This window comes from Dicentrarchus labrax, unplaced genomic scaffold (assembly GCF_905237075.1).
Source record: "Dicentrarchus labrax unplaced genomic scaffold, dlabrax2021, whole genome shotgun sequence".
Classification (NCBI taxonomy): domain Eukaryota; kingdom Metazoa; phylum Chordata; class Actinopteri; family Moronidae; genus Dicentrarchus; species Dicentrarchus labrax.
Window position 1 is genome coordinate 218,131 of NW_026136703.1, and position 13,753 is coordinate 231,883.

The 13,753-nt window shown below is 41.4% G+C and overlaps 1 protein-coding gene across 15 annotated transcripts in view; it reads left to right on the top strand.

Annotated features, from left to right (window-relative positions):
• The window catches only part of ccdc85ca (coiled-coil domain containing 85C, a), a 33,548-nt gene that overhangs the window by 4,694 nt on the left and 15,101 nt on the right, over window positions 1-13,753 (top strand). For 11 of the 15 annotated variants that reach the window (XR_007881521.1, XR_007881515.1, XR_007881512.1 and 8 more), the window contains exon 2: window positions 9,862-9,945. The exons of the other annotated variants lie outside the window; for them this stretch is intronic. Coding sequence is in view for 6 of the 11 variants with exons in the window: in XM_051384262.1 (XP_051240222.1) it covers window positions 9,862-9,945 (84 nt within the window). In the remaining 5 variants the exon portion in view is untranslated. The remainder of the gene's footprint in view (window positions 1-9,861; window positions 9,946-13,753) is intronic. 15 annotated transcript variants of the gene reach the window in all.

The window sequence follows — 13,753 nt, forward strand, 5'->3', positions numbered from 1 at the left end:
TCTCAAGCTAAAAAAGAGGCACTCACCCCACCTGTAAATTGTTTCTTCTCACCCAATGTTGCTACACTGCCATTCATAATAACACACGATTCATAATGTGCCTTGTTTAAACACTTTATTTTTTCCTTAGTAAGTGTCCTACATCAGGAATTAATTGGACACCCTGCAGCCAATCCGAATTGAGTATTCACCCAGAACATGGTATAAGCGTTGTAAAGTTCTTGAAATGGAAAAGGAGCTGTTGACATGTTATCTTCCATGGTCTGGGTTGCATATTTATTTCGGTTCAGTTTTTCAGCTAGGCTAGATAGTAGTAGTATACTACAACTCTCTCTCACCCCCAAGACCACCTAGAGCCGAAGGGTCTGTCCTAGGTTTCTGCTGTTTAACAGGCAGTTTTTCCTTGCCCTTGTCGCCAAGTGCTTGCTCATGGTGGTACTGTTGGGTCTCTGTAAATGTTATAACGAGTTTGGTCTGGATCTGCTCTATTTGAAAAGTGTCCTGAGATAACTTCTGTTATGAATTGGCGCTATACAAATAAAAGTGAATTGAATTGAATTGAATTCAAGTAGGAATGTGGGGCCTAGAATGGTTGGTTGGTTTTAGGAGATAAAAACAAGTAATGTTGCTTCTACTATATGTAATGGCTTTTCTGATTGGGCAAGATGTTGTTCATATGGTTAAAATGTATAATAATGGTGTGTATAGACGGGGTTGTGCTTTATAAATGTTTGTTTGTTTGAGTCCTGCGCTCCTCTATTGCTCAAGAATATTCTTATTGAAACCTAATTTTACAGTCTAGACTGCTCTATTTGACAAGTGTCGTGAGATAACTTCTGTTATGATTTGATAACAGCTAGCCTGACTCTGTCCAAAGTTAAAAAATATAACTTTATATTCCTCAATGTGAAGTAACAAAAACTATTGTTTTGTATTGGTACTGAAACTCAGCTTTCACATTGGCATCTGTATGATTCCCAGCTCTAGTTATATGATACAGTAATATTATTTGTCCAGTGTGGCAACTTATTATACTCTGCTTCCCAAAATCTAACCTGAGAGGGAACATTAGTGCTCAGTACTCCTTTGATGCTATAATCTAACCCCCCTTTCCATTTGCCAAGTTGAATTCATTATGAACTCAAAACATTCAAGCCTAATCCCCAGGACTGCAGCCTAAGCAGTACCAGGCAGGAAGGCTGGAAGGCCAAGTCCTGAACACAGGTCACCTGCAGGTCCAGTTGGAGAAATAAATCTTCTAACATTCTCAATGGACCTGTTTATTTACTGAAATTATTAAAACAGAAAGTAAAGCCAATCAAAACCACAATTTACCAACCCACATCCATCTCTCTGATGCATGGAAGAATCAGAATCAGAGATTTAGAGCTCCCTGGTCTTCCTCTGAGAGAGGAATGGAACTGTAATGACTGCAGCCGGCAACCTTCATACATTAATAGACACAACTGTGCACAGTAATGAGGGTTAGATATCCATCAAAAGTGAAAAGTGCCAGCTGTTCAGCAAGGATTAGAGGGCTGCAGACATAATTATGTCATTACAAGTTATTTATTGCCCTTAATCCTCCCATACACTCATTCATACAACAAATTTTCTTCACATATTTATTAGTAAGTAAATATGTAAATATTAGTAAATATTAGTAAGTGAATATGTCAATTATGGCATGTCAACTTTCCTTTTGTAAAGAAAATACATATTAACAACAGAGTTTGCTGATACTGATTGAGTAAGAAAGCTTGAATCAACTTGGTTGAATCCTGGTGGAGCCTCCTGCCATGGTCCTGCTAGATTGCCATTGCCAGTACTGTTGTTACTGTGCACCTGTCTGTCTCTCTCTCTCTCTCTCTGTCTCTCTCTCTCTCTCTCTCACCCCAACTGGTCGAGACAGACGACCACCCACCTAGAGCCGAAGGATCTGTCCTAGGTTTCTGCCTTTTAACAGGCAGTTTTTCCTTGCCCTTGTCGCCAAGTGCTTGCTCATGGTGGTACTGTTGGGTCTCTGTAAATAATGTTATAAAGAGTTCGGTCTAGACCTGCTCTATTTGAAAAGTGTCCTGAGATAACTTCTGTTATGAATTGGCGCTATACAAATAAAATTGAATTGAATTGAATTGAATTGAATACTTAATGACTCTTCAAAATACACCATGATACTTGATGCTCTACATTTCAGATCCAGATTTCCACATGGACTGATAACACTGTCAGAGTGTGTGTGTGTGTGTGTGTGTGTGTGTGTGTGAGAGAGAGAGAGATAGATAGAGAGAGAGAGAGAGAGAGAGAGAGAGAGAGACGGCATGAATCTTGGACACCTTTCCCCTCTTGCAGATTAATTATTAAGTCTGTTAGTTACCCTCAACCTGCTGCCCCAGCAGACAACAGCGAACAGGATAGCACTGGCCACCACAGACTCACAGAACATCCTCAGCATTGTCCTACAGATGTTGAAGGACCTCAGCTGCCTCAGATAATAGAAACAGCTTTGGCCATTCCTGTAGAGGGCTTCAATGTTCTCAGCCCAGTCCAGCTTATTGTCTATGTGAACTCCCAGCTACTTGTAATCCTCCATAGTTTCTACACTGACCCCCTGGGGTCAGTGGGGCCTTGGCCTTCCTCAGGTCCACAACCAGTTCCTTAGTCTTTGTCACATTGAGCTGCAGATGGTTCTGCTCGCACCATGTGACAAGTCACCCACCACAGTCCTGTACTCACCTCTGCTGATACACCCCACCACAGCAGAGTCATCAGAAAACTTGAAGATGGCAGGACTGTGTGTGGTAGTTGAAGTCTGTGGTGTAGAGGGTAAAGAGGAAGCAGTGGAGCAAGAGGTGTTTTGGGGGAGACAACAGACAGATGAATTAGGATGGGGATGAGCAGGTACCATCGTGTCAAATCTGTTGAAGAACAGATTAAGCTTGTTGGCCCTGTCCAAACTGCCTTCAATTCCCCTGCTGCCAGTCAGTCTGAAACCAGTGATGGTCTTCATTCCATTCCAGACCTCCCTCAGGTTGTTCTGCTGGAGTTTCCACTTTAGCTTCCTCCTGTATTTCTCCTTAAGGCCAGGACACACCAACCCGACGGCCGACCGTTGGCAGAAAAGCAGTCGGACTGATCAGTCGGCTCCCGTCTTCCTGAGTCGGTCAAAAAAGTGCTTCGGAACCCACCAAACCGACGCCGGCTGGAGCATATGCTCTGCGCGTGTGCGAGCCGTAATATGTCCCCATAACAGCAGGCAGGGCTAATCTGTGTTGTCGCCCACAAAAAATGAAATGAAAGGAAATGACGGATCACTGTAGACCTAGTAAACACAGAGCACGCTGTCGTCAGTCATTGTTTTCGTCAGAGAGTGTTGATAGTAGTCAAGAAGGATCGTTATTGTCATTACTCGCTGAACGGAAAATACGATGGTTAATAATAACAAGATACTGGCGTTGGCGTAGTATGTTTACCATTGTCACTTCCGGTTTTCTCGTACACTCACTGATTCGCTAGTCAAGGGCTAGCACTCCACCAATCAGATTGGTCATTGAGGCCGACGGCCACTGGGCGATTCTACATGTCGAATCAGCCAAAATGAACGCCGACGCCGACTGACGACGGCACGTGACACACCAAACCGACTCGAGTCACCGACCTCACCAGACTGTCCGAAAACGTCTGACGGCCGATAAACGGGTTGGTGTGTCCGTTGCATGTTCCAAATTGCATCCAATCTTGGGGGCATTTGTCTGCGATCTCCCAAAACAGTTGGCAAGGCATTTGTATGCGATCTCCCAAAACAGTTGGCAAGTGGAAAATCAAGGCTAAAATCATATAGTGAGACCTCATCTTAACTGTAACCTCACTTGACTGTTCAACATTTTTAGACATGCTAGCAGTAGCCATCCATTTTAAGTATAATGGCTTTGGTGATCACCTGTCTTTTCCTCTTGTGCCACCATGAGGCTGACATTTGTAGTGTAGTGACTGTCTACACCTATGGGATGGATTGCCATGAAATTCATGTTCTCTTCTGGATGAATTGTAATAGCTTTGGTAATTCACTGACTCTTCATCTAGCGCCATCATCAGGTCATAATTTTAATTTGTTTTGTGATTTGGTTCATGACAACAACAAACATATAAAACAAAGACATTCCCATCAGCATCAGCTATACTTTGTGTTTAGTGCTAATAAACAAATGTTTGCATCCAATCCAATCCAACTTTATTTGTTAAGCACTTTAAAAACAACCAAAGTTGACCAAAGTGCTGTACAGGAGAATAAATAAGACATCATAGACGTAAACAGTGATGGTGATGATGAAGACCACTGTGAGGAACATAGACAGTGATGGCAACAACTCTGGAAAGCCACCGTGGCAGACAACATGGACGAAGTCCGACAGCGACGAGCTCGATGTCCAGGCTGCAGACACGCTCTTTCACACAGACGTGCCCGGCGTTACACCACCTGTTGTTTATGAGCACGGCCAGTCCCCCTCCTTTCTTCATGCCGGTTGCGGTGCTGTCCCTGTTGGCTCGAACCGTCTGGAAGCCAGGAATGGTGACGTTGGAGTCCGGTATCTGCTTGTGTAGCCATGTTTGTAGGGTTTAAACCTCCTCTTCTTCATCCTCCGTTTAACCCCCGCTCTGCAGCCTCGCCGTCTCCTCCTCAGCTCCTCAGGTATGGAGAGTCTCTCTCCAGTCAGGATGCTCGGGTACCTCAGGGCGGTCATCTGGTGATGATCCATCATCTGCATGATAAAATAAGATGGGAACATAGTTCTACGGTTTTATTAAACTACATCCCACCGCACGGGGTGCGTTTGACCGGCGAAACAGTGTCACACTCAGCTCCGACACTCAATATCTTTTTCACGTGTTTATTTCCTTTTCTCAGCAACTCCACACATGCTTTTCTTTTAGCACTTAAACAGTGATCGTGCCGTCAGCAGGTAATCAACTGGAAAACACAAAATATAAACAACATCGCTACATTAATGGCACGGACATATTTATGATAGTTAACTCGAGTTACAAACACTTTGTATACATATTAACTCACCAGCTCAGCTTCACCAGTCAAACCGAAGCACAGCAAGTACGAAAAAATCACAGAGGAACAAAAAATACAAGGTGGACTGCTGCCGCTCGAGGGCGCTATGAACTCCCAACATAATAACATAGTATGAGACAACATTACATATTTGAAAATAGGAGAACTTCACACAATAGTTAACATTATATATATTATAAAAATCCGCAATGTCAGCATTGTTGTTGTTAGCATGTTAGTTAAATCATTGCATTTGCATTTAGCTCAATGCTCCGCCTAAATTTGGCATGTAGACTCTGGATCTCGTTGATAACAGTGATTCTGTTTTGACAAAATATGCCAAACTGCTTATTGCATGTGTGTTTAATAAAGTACTTTGTCTTAATAAGGTTTGAAATTGGATGCCACGGGACGCCACGGGCACAATGTTGGACGAAAAAAACTGACTGCACTGACCAATTTTGAAGTAGATCCAATAAAACCTGTAGGAGGAGTTAGTTAAAATAGAAGCCCTGAAATGCCAAAAATGACATCACAGTGTGACATTCGTTCAAAATGGCCAACTTTGACGGCACGCCACGGACACGCCCTTCAACGTACAGTTACAAATTGAACAGCGTTCATTCAGCACCATGTTTTGACTGTACTGACCAATTTTGAAGCAGATCCCAGAAATTCCCTAGGACGAGTTCGTTCAAATGCAAGGCGAAAATTCACCGAAAATGACCACGGACTTAAAAATGGCCAACTTTGACGGCATGCCACGGACACGCCCTTCAACGTACAGTTACAAATTGAACAGCGTTCATTCAGCACCATGTTTTGACTGTACTGACCAATTTTGAAGCAGATCCGATAAATTCCCTACGAGGAGTTCGTTCAAATACAAGCCCAAAAAGTCAAAATGACCACAAAATGATGAAAATTAAACATTGAAATTGCAGACTTCCTGTGGGTTTGGGGCATGGGTCCAAGAGGCTTTTCTGCTTCTTTTATCATGATACACATGCGTAGCAATTTTCGTACATGTGGGCCTTACGTGTCTTGGGGGCTGATTCTGGGGGGCGTGGCTTAGCCGTTTGGCGGCGCCCATGCACAGGGACAATGTCATATCGGTATTTTAGCTACGTTCGAATTTTGTGGAAATTTTCATGGCATTTTGAGCATGTTGCGGGGGCCAAATATGCGGTCGAAGTCCCAGAGGTATAATAATAATTCCTAGAGGAACAATAGGGTCCTTGCACTTGTTAGTGCTCGGTCCCTAATTAGCAATTAGCAATGGCAGTCAAGCAGGACCATGGCAGGAGGCACCACAAGGATCCATGAGAACCTTCGAGACGAGAAAGCACAAGAACTCCGGGGAAGAAGTGAAGTTAGTAACATGCATTAATGGGACATGAATGAGTGCAGAAAGAGAGAGGAAGAGAGGAGCTCAGTGCACCATGGGAAATCCCCCGATAGTCTAGGCCTATAGCAGCATAACTAAGGGATGGTTCAGAACTCACCTGATCCAGCCCTAACTAGAGGGGTAATAGGGTACTATGAGCTCTTTAAGATATGAAGGGGCCTGACCATGAAGAGCTTTATAGGTGAGGAGGAGAATTTTAAATTCTATTCTAAATTTTACAAGGAGCCAGTGCAGAGAAGCTAGTACAGGAGAGATGTGATCTCTTTTTCTAGTTCCTGTCAGTACTCTTGCTGTAGCGTTCTGAATTAATTGGAGTGTTTTAATGGACTTATTGGGGCAACCTGATAATAAAGAGTTGCAGTAATCCAGCCTTGAAGTAACAAATGCATGGATTAGTTTTTCTGCATCTGTCTGTGATAGGATGTGTCTAATTTTTGTAATATTACGTAAATGAAAGAAGGCAGTCCTGGAGGTTTGCTTTATGTGGGATTTAAATGGCAAATCCTGATCAAAGATAACTCCAAGATTCCTGACAGTGGTGCTAGAGGCCAAGGGAATGCCATCTAGAGTAACTATATCTTTAGACAGTGAGTCTCTAAGGTTTTTGGGGCCAAGAACAAGAATTTCGGGGTTTTTTTTTAGTTTAACATCAGAAAATTGCAGCTCATCCAGGACTTTATGTCCTTAAGACATGTTTGTAATTTAGATAATTGATTAATTTCATCGGGCTTGATCGATAGATATAACTGCGTATCATCTGCATAACATTGAAAGTTAATGGAGTGATTCCTAATAATGTTGCCTAAAGGGAGCATATATAAAGTAAATAGTATTGGTCCAAGCACAGAACCTTGTGGAACTCCATGACTAACTGTAGTATTTATTGAAGATTCATCGTTAACATGTACAAACTGTGAACAATCTGATAAATATGACTTAAACCAGCTTAGTGCGGTTCCTTTAATGCCAATTTGATGCTCAAGTCTCTGTAAAAGAATATCATGGTCAATGGTGTCAAATGCAGCACTAAGATCTAATAATATAAGTACAGAGACAAGTCCATTGTCAGAAGCAATCAGAAGGTCATTATTAACTTTAACCAGAGCTGTCTCTGTGCTATGATGAACTCTAAATCCTGACTGAAAATCCTCAAATAAACTATTGTTATGTAGAAAGTCACACACTCTTTGGCGACTACTTTCTCCAGAATCTTAGAGAGGAAGGGTAGGTTAGAAATCGGTCCATAGTTGGCTAAAACCCCTGGGTCAAGAGTGGGCTTTTAAAGAAGGGGTTTAATTACAGCTACTTTAAAGGACTGTGGTACATATCCTGATAATAAAGAAAGATTAATCATATCCAGTAAAGAAGTGCCAATTAAGGGAACAGGTTGACGGCTTTCTATAAGTTTTAAGATTATCTTGCCAAATTGAGCGATATTCTGATAATTTGAAAGAGCGCCATTTCCTTCCAGATTTCCAAGCTATTTGCTTTAACGGGCGGGTTTGGTGGTTGTACCACGGTGCTAGTCTCCTATGTTTTAATAATTTCCTTTTTATAGGAGAGATAGAGTCTCTCGTTGATCGTAGTTAGCCTGCAGCACTATCAACAAGATTATCAATTTCAGAGGGACTAAAGTTGTTATAGGACTCTAAAATAAGACTAAATTCAGACATGGCATTGAATTAAACACTGAAGGAGTCAATGGGGCACTTTAGCACGCGTTTCGGCTCCCAAGAGGGCACTTTAGCACGCGTTTCGGTTCCCAAGAGGACACTTGAGAGCAGTAAAGCACACATTTTGGCTCCCAAGAGGGCACTTTAGCACGCGTTTTGGCTCCCAATGGGGCACTTTAGCATGCGTCTTGACTCCCAAGAGGGCACTTTAGCACGCATTTTGGCTCCCAAGAGAGCACTTTAGCACGAGTTTTGGCTCCCAAGAGGGCACTTTAGCACGCGTTTTTCAACAATTGGGCCACAAGGGGCGGTGACCCCCTTGAATTAAAAAGCAGCAGACCTTAAGACAATCCAAATTTCCTGGATAAGCCCACACCGGTGGGAGTTGTGATCACTCCCAGGAGGAGAGGAAGAGCTGGAGCCTTGCTAGCCTAGCTTGGATGTAAGGCTGCCCCTGGCTAATATACAATATGAACAACATGGGATTTAGGCTGGCCAAACACTGGGAAATCAGAGACTGTTGTGCATATAGTCATCACATTCCCCCAGACTGGATTATGGCCTAAGCAAAACTAGGAGAGAACAAACTATTTTGAGCCCATGTGAGGTTTGCACTGTGAAATTATGGGCCAATAACGATGTAAATGATCCTATGCTGATACCAATGTTTTTTTGTAGTTATTTATTCACCATTATGTGTCTGGAAACAATGGAATCTACATAGATATTGGTAAGCATCTCTGGGGTGCCCTGATAGCTCACCTGGTAGAGCTTGTGACCCATGTACCAAGATTGAGTCCTTGCTGCAGTGGCCATAGGTTCGACTTCAACCTGTGGCCATTGGCTTTATGTCATCCCTGTCTGAATAGTAAAGTCTTTCCTACCAGTCACTATCGCTGTTTTGGTTAAAATAAACCTTTAAATCACTGAGTTAGATATGAAAATATTTAAGAGACAGGCTGCAATGTCTGCAGTATAATCTTTGCACCTGTCTAAGTACACTGCTTAATGCTTGTTTTTTCCACTGACAGACTCATTTTGTTATTCTAAGTGTCTTGAAAGGATACCTGCAGAGACCTTTTATTTAACCAGAAACAGCGTTACATTGCTATCGCTTGCCACCAGACATCATCATCACAAGGCATTAGCCAGCTAAAACCACAATATATTCAACAAACTTTGCAGTAATGTTAGCTTTGACTTTTGACTTTGTGTTGAACTCTGTGTTGTGGTGGGTGTTGGTCGTTTGTAGACGTTAGTGGACTCCATTTATAAGCTAACGTTAGCTAGTGACCCTGAAGTGAGGTGGAGAGAGAAGGCACTTGGGAGTGCACATAAATGTCACATGCTTTGGATTTTCACAAAAAAAAATCCAACCCTCATCCCTACATAGAAACACATATAAATCCACAGGCAAAAAGTTGGGGGTCTCATTTTTTAAATTACGTTACAACCCATTCACTCATTGGTAATAAAAAGTGATTCATTCATAAAAATAATATGTAAAATGCCTCAGAATCTTACACAGAACATTTAATACAGTAAATGTATATGCAACCATTAACAAACTAATGTTAACATTTGGTCCATCTAAGATCTTGGTTCAGACCAGATAAATCTGCCGATGTTTTGTGTGCTCTGGCAGGTCCAAATCTGCATTTGGGAATTAGTTTGTCAAAGCCAGACTAACATTTATGCTTTTGTTTTTGTTTTTCAAGATTCAGATGCATCAGATAGTTACATCAGACAGCTAGAGAACAGGTTGAGGATGCTGGAGGATCAAAATAAGCATCTCCTGTCAGGTAACTACTGCCACCACACCAACAGTGACTTTGTCTTCTGATGATTGACATCAAAATGACATAAAATTAGGGCATGGTGTACAGTTACCTAAACACACAGTACAAACAACTACAGTACAGAATGTTCAATTGTTGATGTCTCCACATATGTTATGTGGTACTCTAGATGGTATTACCACAACTATTTTTTTAGACAGTGAGTCTCGGAGGTGTTTGGGGCCAAGTACAAGAATTTCAGTTTTGAGTTTAGCATCAGAAAATTGCAGCTCCAGGATTTTATGTCCTTAAGACATGGTAGTATCTTAAATAACTGATTAATATCAGGCTTGATCGACAGATATAACTGGGTATCATCTGCATAACAGTGAAAGTTAATGGAGTGATTCCTAATAATATCGCCTAAGGGAAGCATATAGAATTGGTCCAAGCACAGAACCTTGTGGAACTCTATGACTAGCTTCAGTGTTTATGGAGGATTCATTGTTAATGTGTACAAACTGTGAACGATCTGATAAATAGGACATAAACCAGCGTAGTGCCGTTCCTTTAATGCCAAATTGATGCTCAAGTCTCTGTAAAAGAATATGATAGTCAATTGTGTCAAATTGATCTAATAATACAAGTACAGAGACAAGTCCATTGTCGGAAGCAAAATTAAATTGTTCACAGTGAGCCTGCAGCACTATTTAAGTATATTTTTTGGGCTTTTATTGCTTTTATTTTAGTGACAGCTGAAGATTGACAGGAAAGGGGGGCAGTTAGAGAGGGGATGACACACAGCAAAGTGCCGTAGGTCGGATTCAAACCCTGGGCCGCTGCAGCAAGGACCCAGCCTTGGTACATGGGTCGCCAGCTCTACCCACTGAGGTATCCAGACGCCCTACCCTGCAGCACTATTAACGAGATGATCAATTTGGGAGGGACTAAAGTTATTATAGGATTCAGTTATTTGAAGTTATTCAGGCATTGAATTAAACACTGATGGAATCTCCTCCTTACATTTAGCTGTAGAGATAGACATCTGCTGTAGGACGTTTTGCCTAATGACTTATAATCTAGTAATAGGATTAGATAGTAAGGAATTCAAAAGTTATTAAATAATGGTCAGATAGAAAAGGATTTTGTGGGAAGACTATTGTCAGGGACCAAACAGTCAAGCAATGAGGAAACAGGAGTTTTTTTTTAATGACCCAAAAATACCAAACAATAGAAACCAAGAATTTAACGTCTAGGTCTATAAAAGAGGTCAACAAAATATAACTATACTTAAAACAGCATACAACAAACATAATATGAACTGAACAAACTGACCTGACTGAATGAGACACACAAGGGAACATATATAGTAGCTTGGCCAAACCAATTTACAAACAAGGGGAAAACAAAATGGACGCCAACCACAACTACTACAAGTAAAACAAATTAAACCCAAAATCCCCCTCCAACATGGCAGCACATGGTATGGCTTGATTGACAGGCCACAGGATATAACAATCCTCCACCCTTGGCCATGCCTTTCTTCCACCAGGACAGACCTCCTCCACACGGTAACACAAGAAACAATGATTAATATAACAGAAAATATTTACTTAACCCTACAATGTGAAAATGTGTGCACTCCATTTGGCCAAAAGCAAATAAATGTATATTATAACTCAAATAAACTGTAATCTGTAATTTGAAATTATGAATTGTTTGATGTGTGGCTAACTGCAAAAAGAACCTAACCTGTGTACTTAACGAAACATGGTAGCCTTGTGTACTGTATTACCATTGCTGGCTCTTACCCTGTGTGGCTTGGGCCATCACACTATTAAATGTTCAATATCAATGCCATATAATAGATCGAGGTCAAGAGTGTGATTAAAACAATGGGTGGGTTTATTTACACTCTCACAGAAGCCAATTGAGTCTATTAATGAGATGAATACATTACTAAGGCTGTCATTGTCAACACCCACATGGATATTAAAATCCCCTACAATAATTACTTTGTCGGTTTTAAGGACTAAACTTGATAAACAAAACTCATTCAGATAGAAAATCAGAGTAGGGGCCAGGAGCGCAGTACACTATAACAAACAGATAGTGTTAATAATTCTTATTTTTCAAAACACATTGTAGTTTTGATGGTGTAAACTTTATTTTAATTTAACTGTAGCACTAAGTGCAGTGTTTTTACATCTACAGTAAAAAATCTACAGCCTCTCTACTTAGGTCTCCCCCAAAATATTTTCAGTGGCTTGGTCTGGGGAAGTGTTTTCAGCAGATCAGACGCTATAGAATAATCATAGAAATGCCATAGGAATATTGTAAGAATACTACAGACCAGTGTGCTTCTCTCTTTTCCACGACTACACATTGCTACTTGTGATCATTGAGGTGACACTACTTTAGTGAGTATAAACAGTAGGCTACAGTAGTATAGAATTGTGTATTTATAGTGTATAGTTAGTGTATAGAGAATTATATAGAAACTGACCATCATACCATCCTTTACCCAATGCATTCAGCAGTCTCATGTCTGATTTGCATCATAACTATCTTTTTCTTATACCCATAATTAGTGTGCCTGGAAAAGCACACTACTACTATCCACCATACTTATTAGTGTGCCTGGGAAGCACACTACTATTATTCCTCGTGCTTATTGGTGTGCCTGGAAAGCACACTAATATTATTGCTCATACTTATTATTCTTCTGTACGTTTTTTGGTCGACTACTCCTCCCACAGTTTTGGTCGCACATACACAGAAAGGTACCAAAACGTGCGGGTCGGTGGGGACATGCTATGACTTTTCTAAGCGTTTCGCCAAACAATTTGCTGATAAATGGCCAAAAACCAGGCCAAAAACGAATGGGTGTGTATTGGTAGAATGTTCAACTGAAAATAACTGCCGATTTCTGGACCTGGTCGGCTAGCAACCAAAGCCTGCAGCTCACAAGCTTGACTGTGAACAGGTATTACTCTCCAATGTCGTTTTTCGGTCGACTACTCCTCCTGCAGTTTTGGTCGCACATACACAAAAAAGGTATCAAAACGTGCGGCTTGGCTGGGAGATTAGTGCTATTCTAAGCGTTTCACCAAACAGTTTGCCAATAAATCGCCAAAAACCAGGCCAGAAAAATTAATGGGTGTGTATTGGTAGAATTCTCACAGCTAGAGTGCCTGACATTATAACTAGAGTGTGGACAGAGAGAAAAATTTGTCGAGAAATAAATTTGTAAACTGCTCTCAATGCCACAAATGTCACTCTACAGAAATAATTTATCGCTAGAAATGTCGGTAAATCCATTGGGGTCGCAGTAATAACACTGCTGAAGCTGTCAGACAAATAGTTTTGGCAGGAAACGTACTGATGCGCCAGCAACACCCTCTCACAGCCCCATCTACTCCCATGTTAATTGTAGAGGAGAAATTTTGAAAGGAGCTTGTTGCAACTGTTCTTCCTAAATCTCCTGAGGTCACATTTTTTTACTTTAGCCACTGAAACTCGGCAGTCCTATGGTCAACAGGATGACGGTGCTCATGGTCTTTTCGGTTTTCATTTCGGTCGTTCCTGGCCAATGGTTCGAGGGGATTCAATGAGATTTTCTGTGACTCTCAGGAGTTAGTGACAGAGAGAAAGCGCGCAGCTGCTGTGGCCTCCCCTGGTTGCCACGACAACCAAAGCCTTCCTGTGAACATACACATACACGCACACACATAGCTAGCTAAAGAGGTTGACAAGGTATTATTATGCTAGCGCTAGCTAGCTAGCAAAAGAGAATGAAAAATTATTTATATGCTAGCGCTAGCTAGCTAGC